General features: G+C 40.3%; 1 protein-coding gene across 1 annotated transcript; it reads left to right on the top strand.

The window, feature by feature from the left end:
- Nucleotides 1–627: 627 nt before the first annotated feature.
- On the top strand, nucleotides 628–1,614 carry LOC123832675 (melanoma-associated antigen B16-like). Its single transcript, XM_045860422.1, has one exon. It carries the CDS (start codon nucleotides 628–630, stop codon nucleotides 1,612–1,614), a length of 987 nt encoding a protein of 328 aa, XP_045716378.1.
- Nucleotides 1,615–10,492: the final 8,878 nt, after the last annotated feature.

The following is a 10,492-nucleotide window of genomic DNA, read 5'->3' as shown; positions in this document are numbered from 1 at the left end:
ACTGTATCAATGAGTCTGTTTCTGTTTTGTTTGATTCTGTGGATGACTATTGGTCTTAACACCTCATTTCACACACTGGGGTGTAGGAAAATGGTAGTTTTGGTCTCAAAATGGCCAGGTTGAGATCAGCAGTAGATAAGGTGAATAGCCAGTGCAGGTTTCCATAGGGAGACAGGGAAATGACTGAAAGGAGGTGTGACTTTGTCTTGGGGAGACAACCTTATTTAGCATAGGAGAGATGGCACAGGCCCAGTGAATTCCTTGGTAATGATCCTGAGTGGGTACTGAAGGGACCATACTTCCCAGAACACAAATGGCTCTACTGGGCACAGTGATACCTGCTTAACCTGCCTACTGTCACCCCTGAGAATTCTCAGCCTGGCTTGGCTGGCTGCACCTTGAGGAGAATTGAGCATTCCTCCTTTTTGTCCTAGGGGGACAGAGCAACCAGGAGGTCAGGTGTAGCACTGCTTTCTGCAGAGGTCCATCACAGGCGGCTTTTATTAGAGCCCCCACCATTAAGCTTAGCAGTTCAGGCCACTCACATCTTTCTTCTTTCCCTTAGGCAGTGATTCCCCATTGCCTTCCTGTTCACACTCCTGATTGCTACCACCTACAAGGCTCATCATGGCTTTTAATCAGAAGAATCCACAGTCCACACCCAACCAACCCCTTCAGAGCTGCAGTGAGACCCAAGGCCTGGAGGCTGCACAGGCACCTGAGGCTGTAGAGAGGGCCTGTCTGTCCTCCGACCCTCCCATGCCTGGCAGTTTGAATGAGGCTCCTGCTGCTGGTATCCCCAGTAGTCCTGAGAGTCCTCAGAGTTTCTGCACCTCCTCCATTGTCACCATAGCCACCTCATCATGCAAATCTGGTGAGGAGTCCAGTAGCCAGGAGGAGGAAGGTAGCACCTCACAGGAAGTTTTCACAGATGCTCTAGATGATAGGGTGGCTTTGTTGGTGGATTTCCTGCTGGTCAAGTATCACATGAAAGAGCCAATAACCAAGGCAGAAATGTTGATAATTGTCAGAGAAGAGTATCAAGACCACTTCACTGACATATTACTGCAAGCCTCTGAGCGCATGGAGATGATCTTTGGCCTGGATGTGAAGGAAATCGATCCCATCCACCACTGCTATGCCATCGTCATCAAATTGGGCCTCACCTATGATGGGATGCTGCATGGTGAAAAGGGCGTGCCCAAGACCGGCATCCTGATACTTCTCCTGGGGGCCATCTTCATGAATGGCAACCGTGCCACTGAAGAGGAAATCTGGAAAATTCTGAGTGTGATGAAGTTATATCCTGGGAAGAAGCATGCCATCTTTGGAGATCCCAGTTGTCTCATCACCAAACATTTCGTGGAGGAGGAATACCTGAAGTACCAGCAGGTGGCCAACAGTGATCCTGCTCAATTTGAATTCCTGTGGGGCCCAAGAACCCACGCTGAAACCACCAAGATGCAAGTCCTAACGTATCTGGCCAAGGTTTATGGGTCTGACCCAAGTTCTTTCCCATCTCAGTATGAGGAGGCATTCCAGGAAGAACTGGAAAGATCTCAGGCAAGAATTGCCACAGTGGCTATTGATTACCATGGTCACTCCCAGTTCTAAGGCCAAACTTGGCTGATCCTCCCATGCCTGTGGAAGCCAAGGATAGTTTCCTCGTGCATTGTTTGAAGAGGGAGTTGATGTTCATAGAATTTAGGTCAGTGAGAGTGTTGAAAGGAACACAGTGCATGCCTGTGTCTCTCTTTGGTATGTGTAACTTGAAAATCAGTTCTTTTGTTTGGTAACACCTGTATTATTCAAATTATTTGTTTTTTTATAGAGATTTAATTAGTTTTAAAGTCTCGAGTTTATGAATGATATTTCCCTTATGTAATGCTTTAAGAACCTTTTGTCGTAAGAGCTTGGTTGTTTTTGAAAACAAAATGTGAAACTATTCATCTTTTGGTGTCATCTGGAAAGAAAAAAAAACATGGCATTGCAATAGCCATGTCCCTATATAGGTAAAGGAAATGAGCTTTAAGAAGTTGGGATCAATCGAGAAAAATAGTCACAAATCTAATTGATACTCAAATCTTGTCTTTCTTAAGCTTTTTTAGTTCTTGTTGTGTAAAATTAAGTGATACGTACATGTATTTTCCTAGCTTTCTCAAGAATGTACAAGAAATAAATCTTAAGAAATCAGACTGTATTCTCTCTGGCTCATTAATCCCTGAAGATTTCATTAAACACCTGCCTTTTGGAAACACTGCACCAGTACTGGGAATGCTAGGGTTTAAGGAATTAGGACTTGTTCATTGAATTATAACAGAGAAAAGCAATAATCCTTTAAGAACATGGTGTGATCTTCTAGTATCCAAAGGAGAAGCAAAAGGAAGGTGTGAGTGGGTAGATGGACAGTTCAGATGACACTAAGTGTTAATAGACTTAGGTCTGACAGTGTGGAGCTTTGGGACACTTCAAGTCCTTCAGTGGGAGGTGATTTTACATTAACTGGCTGAGGGCATCGTGAGCAGGGAGCAGACCTAGATTGTGTCTCTCAGGGTTGAAACCCAAAGTCTGGAGTGTATACCAGCTGTTAACTCTTACTTTTGGATCCCGAGTAAATCCTACACAAATGCTTACCTGTTACTGGAATGGAAGTTGTCCTGCCTTCCTGTGCCACTATAGTGTAATTCAGCACACAAAGTAGTTGTTTCATTTACATGCATCATGTATAAGGATTTTCTGAGAAAGAGAGATGATACTCCCTTGGGATTACACACCCTTAAACCACTGGGCTGGCTCCTGTGCCACTGCCTAGGATAGGCAGGGCTGTCTTTATTCCAAGGAAAATTTAAGTAAGCTTTACTTAGTGTAAATTTGCAAATGTTTTAAAAAGGCTAAATTCCTGGTTTTGGAGAGATGAAGGAAAAGGGAAGGAGTGTTGCACTGGAAGATACAGGGGAAAAATAATTTTCAATACTAGCCTTCTAGTATCTTGCCTATGAATCCCCTTAATAAAATTTAGCGGGAGAGAAACTAACTGAACTATGGAGGCAGGTATGGGAGTAACACAGACATAGGAGACTCAAAGAAGTGATTAAAGAGGGGAACATTTATATATTGTAAAGAAACAATTTGTGAAGAATTGGTAAGGTAAAGGAATTTGGGTTTAGGGTAAGTTGGTGAAGAAGTAACAAGGTTTGTTTGTATAGCCTTCTAGGTCCTAAATCCCTGGTTCTTCACAGATAAGGATGCCTGTGTCTTTGTGGCATAGGAAGGACAACCTTTCACGTGGGAGATTTATATTCTGTTTTCAGGGGGACAAAGGAGGATCAGTGTGTCCCTCCTGCATGAGTTGTTTCTCAGGCACCTTTAATTCAAAATAAGCAATATACCAAAGAGACATATTTAGTAGTGAAATATTCTGATCCCTTATAAAGGGCAGCTGGGAGGGAAGTGAGGAGCTGGTCCTTGACACAAATTCTGGGAAATGTGATTTCCATGCAGCTGGGGAGGACATTCCCACACCCAAATTAAAGAACACAAACTCTGAGGGGATGATTTTACAAAGTTTCCTTGCAGAGGAACGCTTTTTTCTGACTATGCCCTATGCACTTAGGTTTTCTAAGAAAACCTAGATTTGGAAAAACCCACTCACTCACACACTTACATACAGATGAGGGTAGTGGGATTGGGGATTAACACAATCAAAGTGAAACTTGCTGATCCACTAAAGTTTTAAAACACCAGACCTTGTGCCATGTGCTTTATAGACTTCAACACATTCCAACAGTTCTAGAAAGGCAGGGTTTATCACAATCAGAATCAGATATGAAGTTCCTCAAGCCCAGAGAGCTTATGCTTGTCCTTGATTTCACTTGCCTTGTGTGTGGCAGAGCTGGAACTAGGACTATTCTCTGAATTCATCCACAGCCCACTCTGTTTCACTCTTCCCAGTCTGAGTCAGACCTTCAGTCTCCTCATTTATTTCCCTTTTCATTATTTGTTAATGCCCCTTAGGATATAAAAAACAAGGATGTCATAGCCAAAGAACTTAAGGCGGATTTAAGGAAGGAAGATTGAAAGAAGAAATGCAATTCAGCCATGGTGTGTGGGCTTCCTTTAACTAGGGATGTCTACTGTGAGCCCTGGGTTTCCTTGCAAGCAAGCTCTGCCTAGAGACTGGTAAATTTTGTCTAACTTCAGCTCTGTCTACATTATAGTGTCCCTCCCTCAGATCTTCCCCAGGGCACACTCTTATCCAAACTGGAACCTGATCTGCTGGCTGACTCTAATCTTCCTCTGAAAGCTGCACCTTGAATCCAGTGGTAGAAACAGGACAAAAATCAACTGCCCTCCTTCTGACTGTGAGCATTCTAATTCCCTCATGGCCCCATCACTCACCATGTACCCCTGAGGTAGCAAGGTCCTGTTCCACATAAAAAGTAACTTTGATATTGGCATTTAAACATGTCCACTCCCTGGACATTTCCTCCACATTCTCAGAAGGTTTTCCCCTAATTCCTGGTGAGTATACACTGACAGATCATAGAACTCACAAAGTTGAAGCTGGTGAGCAGAGTTTTCAAGTTACTTTGATAGTTGCATTGGAATTGTAATGAGCCTTTTCTTTTCTTTTCAGTGTTTGTTTTGTTTTTTGAGATTGGCCACTGAACACATACAAATATGAGGTTACCTATGTGGTTAAGGACCAAAGCCTCCCTCATAAGTGATAGATCCATAAGAAAGATCCAAAAACATGGAAATCATTGCTTGGGAAACATCTAGTGAGGATTAATTTCCTAAAATCCCTGGAGGTTTTCCAGGGCTGAAATAGTTTCTTGACAGGCATGCCATTTTTGGTCAGCAAGCTTAAAAATAACTCAGTGACCTTCTATAGCCTCTTGTCTAACTACTGGTTCAAGGGGAAATGCTACTTTTTCCTTGTGCCTAATGGCACCCACACTAGTCTTTCACCATCGAGGGTGGCAGAAACTCATAGATTTTTTTCCAGGCATTGGGTTCAATGAAGAAGAAAAGTTCTTATCCTATTCAGATTTTACAAGTTACTGCTTAGGTCAATGAAGAAAACTGCTATGGGGTAGGGTGCAGTAGGTCAACCTTCCCAGCCAATATTTTACAGGATCCTTTAGAAAAGTGGACATGAGCCTGTGTTTGTGAACAACTGTCACATAGTACAATCTCAAAAACTTTCGAGAATCACAAGGAAATTTGGCCTCCTCGGCAACTCTAGCAGGAAATAAAGAGGGTGGTTGTCACAAAAAATTCTGACATCAACATTCTATGAAGCACCTATTTATAACAATTTCATGGGAGAGACTGCAAATGCTTATCCCCATCTTGTTTTCCTTTCCTTCCTGGGCCCATGGGGAAACTATAGTACCAAGTTCATTTGTAGTTGGAAAGGCTGCTATGGCCAGCCCTTGCCTTTGATCTGTGAGCAGAAACACTGTCATTTCCGGGCCCAAACATTTGACATCCACTTTCCCACCATCCACATTTTAATTGCATTAATCAGTGAACACGGAAATAACGTGTTTACAGTTGACCTACAAGAAGCAAGCTGTTAGGCCCCCATGTCACCTGTTAGCACAGAATATCTACCAAGCCACATAGAGAAATAGACTTTTATTGTATTACACTGTTCATATGTCAAGCTGTGTTACATCATTTAGCAGTAACTTTTTCTGGTTAGAACACCTCTCCTGTTTCTGTTTTAGGCTTATTTTCATATTTTGATTACTAAAATAACTGCATGTATACTTGTTGCAAGGCACTCTAAATGGACTGAGACCTGATGATAGCCCCCTTTACAACTGAGAAATGCTGCCCCTCAAAGGAGAACACAACTAACATTGGGTACATATAATTTTAAAGCTAATTCTAGATCTTTTCCCATATATAGATGTGATATAATACTATATTTTGATAATTTTCATATACATGGTTCACTAATCTGTTTTATTCTTTCAGTGCTTAAATCTAATGTATGTATACATTTTTTATGTCAGATATAGTTTTTTGCCTCTTCAGGTTAATTGTGGGGCTTTTTATATATTCTACATCTCTAACCAGTTTAATCTGTCTTTTTGTGTCTTGAAAAAATAAAATACTGTTATATCTGTGTGTCTACTCATTCTATCATTTCCAGTTTGGATAGATAGATCAATTAATTTTCTCCTAATGATTGACTATATATCCCTGCTTCTTTGCATGCCTAGTAATATCTGAATGGATGCCAGGTATTGTGAAATCATGATTTTACCTCGTTTCACCCTTGTCCAGAAGACATGAACATTTTTAAAACTTTGAATACACAAATATTCTCAAGCTGTTTTTTCTTGCAATTCAGTTACTTAGAAACATAGTAATCCTTTCAGTTCTTGGTTTCAAGCTTTGTTAGATGGGACCAGAACAGCGTTAACTACAGCTTATGTTACCGCAATGCTGAAACAAACACTTCTGAGTACTCCCCCGATGTCCCATGAATTATGTGATTTATCACTCTACCAGGAAGGACTAGCAGCCTTGTGTGGGCTGCTCTTTCCTTTTTCTGTGGAGCTTTCTCATCTCTGGTACTCTCTCTCTAGAAACCCTGTTGCCTATTCCTCCCCAGACTCTCAATCTTATCTCCTCAAACTCAGGGAAAGCCCAGGCTCCACCTGGACTTCAAGCAGGAAGCTGGGGGTAATTATGGGCTTACATCCTTTGTTTCACCTCTCCCAGTGATCACTATCTTTTGTGGTCTGATGCCCAATGTATTGAATATCATCATCATATAGTTTATTTGTCTTTATACTTGATCCAGACAAGTGGTTAAATCCGGTCCCATGTAGTCCATCTTCAACAGAAGTTGAAGTTGTGTAAGTAATAAATAAAATCTAAAGTATTGCAACATATAAGTGTCTCCAAAGAATCAACTGACAAAGATAAATTAGCACTGAAAAATTGCAGTAAACACACAAACACATATACCTATATAATTTTGTGCTTTTGAGTTTTTCATATAACTGAAACTGTACAGTAGATCATGTTGGCTTAAAGATTGTCATTTGAAAGTTCAGTATTATGATCTTAAGTTTGATCCAAGGTGGAACATGTCACTTGTCCATTTTTTTTTTTTTATTGTGGTACAGTGTGCCATTATATAGATCTCAGGCTCTTATCCATTCGTCGAATGACACCTGGTTTGATTCCAGGTTTTAGTTGTTAAAAATGAATTCCATAAACGTTCATATGCAGTGCTTTTGGGTGAGCATAAGTTTTCATTTCTTTAGGAATATATGCAGTAAGGACCTTTTTAAACATAAGCATAAGTGAACTTTTTTTTGAAACTTCTGAGTGGTATTTTAGATAGACTGGACCATTTTGTATTCCCACAATCAATGGATGAAAGATCCAGATGATTCACATCCTCCCCAGGACTTGGTATTTTTTAGCTGTTCTTGTTGTTGTTGCTGTTATTTGATTGTATTTGCCATTTAAATAGCTATGTAGTGGCATCTCTTTGGGGGTTTAAGTTTATATTTCCTTGAAAGGATAATTATGTTTAAGGTAGTTTCAACTGCTTATATAATATCCATACAGTGTTGTCTTTGGTAAAGCATGTGCTCCTATCTTATGCCAATTTCCTAATGGACTCTGTTTATTACTGTTGAGTTAACAGAGTTTTTTTTTTAGACATGTGATTTGCAATATATCTCCCAGCGTGTGTATTGTAATTTTCTTTTTTATTATCAATGCAAAACATGTTTTAAATTAGATTAAGTCTGTATAAGATGTTTGATTTTATGGATCTAGTGTTAAGTGTAACAACTTTTCACACTGGGGCACAGAGGCATATCATGAAGTTGCGATGGGTTGTAGTCCACAAGAGAAGACATGTGACAGGATAGCTTGAAGAAAACACTTGAAAATTCTTCACTTAGTTATTCTATCAACCACTAAAAACTCCTCCCTTATATCCAGATTCCAGCTAGTCCAACCAGCACCCAAGCGTGCAACATTACCACTAAAAACTGCTTCCTTAAATCCCAGAGTCCAGCTGCTCCCACCAGAGCCCTGTAACCACTAAAAACTGCTCCCTTATATCCAGCTTCCAGCTACTCCAACCAGCGCCCATGTGTGCTACACAACAATGAAAAGCTCCTCCCTTGCATCCTAGATTCCAGCTACTCCCACCGGTACCTAAGCGTGCAATGTAACCACTAAAAACTGCTCCCTTGAATGCCCAACTTCAGCCACTCCCACCAGCGCCCCTACCCGTGATGTCACCTTTACAAACTCACACCTTAAATCCCTGATTCTAGCTACTCCCACCAATGTCTCTGTCCATGATATCACCATTAGAACTGCCTCTACACCCGATTCCAGGTAATGCCACGAGCCCCCCTCCCCTCACTGTCACCATAACAAACTTCTTTCTCAAATCTTGGATTTAGCTACTCCCAGCAGCGCCCTTGCCCGCGAGGTCACCAATACTAACTGCTTCCTTTAATCCAGGAGTCTGCCTACTCCCACCAGCCTCCTGCTTGCAATGTCATTATTACCATCCATTGCCTGATATCCAGATTACAGTTACTCCCACCAGCGCTTTTGCCTGCAATGTTACCATTAGAAATTGTCCCTAATCCCCGATTCCAGCCACTCCCACCAGCACTTCTCCCCCTGCAAAGTCACCATCACCAACTGCTCCCATAAATCCCATTCCCAGCTGGCTACTCACACCAGCCCTGCTGCTTGCAAGTTCACCATTCCGAACTGATCCCTTCAATCTCCTTTTCCAGCTACACCCACCAGGGCCACTGTGTTCAACTTCCCTTACTTGGTGAATATCTACACATCTCTTATGTGATCTGAGTGGAATCCTCTGCCCTTATTCTGCTGTGATACAACTCAATGGAAGACATTTACATATGCAGCATAATTTCATAGATTTAGGTAATTTTAGCTTAAACGAAAACTTTATTTTAAGGCATTAAATTACTTAATGTATAGTTGCCAGAATTATTAATTTTCATAAATACCAGTAACTTTATGGCAAACAGAACATATAAACCAAGTTTTGGCAACACCTAAAAGCATAGCTATAATCTACTTCTGTTCCCCTCCAAAGAAAGGATATTGAAAGATGAATAAATTAGAATCACATTATCCTCAGAGATACAGGATGGGGGCAAGTGTTGCTTTACCAGTTGTGAGGATGTGAAATGCAGAGTTTCTTATTGTGTTATCATTGATTCATAATTAGATTATTTCCATACAAGCAACGGTGAATACAAACAGTTGGGAGGATGTCAAATACAATTTTTATTGCACTATTGCTTACTAATTATTGCATTATTTTCCATACAAACAACCATAAACCTACTTTTGCTCCACCCTGTATTTAAGCCTGCTTTGATGCTTGGATATACATGAAAGAACTAACATTGGATTCCTCATTAACAACATGGCTTGTGAAAAGGGACATTCGTATGCTTTACAATGCAATGGATGGACCCTATCATTATCAACATACATTATCACATCACAGTTAAATTTTGTGTGTCCCATCAATTGTCCTAACATAGACATACTATCTATACAGAGCATTGCATATTTAAATAAACACGAATTAAAATTCTTCGTGTGTAAATTTACATGAGTGTTTTTTCTATCATTTAGTAAATTGAGAAAAGTTTTGAATAGGTGTGGATAGTACCATTTCATTGAGAATGCTTGCTAAGGAGAGGGCATGGAAACTCTGAGTTCCAGACCCTCCCAGATCTCACTTTATTTAAAAAAAAACAATGCTTGTTAAAGAAAGTTTGTTTTCTATAACAACTTTCTCTGAAGCAAGCATACTTATTCAAAATTATTCTAATGAGTTGACATTGTTAGTTAAATAATAGATGGATAGAAATGAGCATTTGTTTTGGATGGTGATAGTGGTGATAGTGGATTTCATAATAGAAAGCATTTTAGAGGGTTGACACAGCAGGCTTTTTCCCCCTTATGTCTGAGTCTATTTAGCACTGTAAAAAGACTTGTGGTGTCATTGGTAATTAAGACTAAAATGTTTAAATAGTTAGAAATAGACTTTGGTGTATCAATCCAGAAGTGTTACCAGTGAACTCTCCATCAATCTTTCATAGCCAACTGCCACTTTGTCAACTGTAGTTTTTTGGGTTTGTTGTCTTGTGGAGAAAGTTTAGACCCACAACCATTTAAGACTGTGAAGACCTGCTCTTAGCAACCACATCCTGCAGACCAGTCCCTTCCCCTTGCTTTGATCCTGTTTCTGTGAATTAAGGCCATGTTCAATTGAACTTTTTGATCACCAGGTCTGTCTTTCATAATGCATATAGGAAGAGAACCTTACTTATGAACAAAAATTATATAAATAATATCACAATCTTATGGAGCATAGCATATTTTCAATAGGCCATCACAGTACTTCATACTCCACTGGAAAGCAATAAAGTATTGTAATTGA

The sequence above is a fragment of the Phyllostomus hastatus genome, unplaced genomic scaffold (genome assembly GCF_019186645.2).
Source record: "Phyllostomus hastatus isolate PE091 unplaced genomic scaffold, TTU_PhHast_1.1 phas_scaffold_200, whole genome shotgun sequence".
Classification (NCBI taxonomy): Eukaryota; Metazoa; Chordata; class Mammalia; order Chiroptera; family Phyllostomidae; genus Phyllostomus; species Phyllostomus hastatus.
The sequence above is the reverse complement of the archived record's forward strand: the minus strand, read 5'-3'. Positions and strand labels throughout refer to the sequence as shown.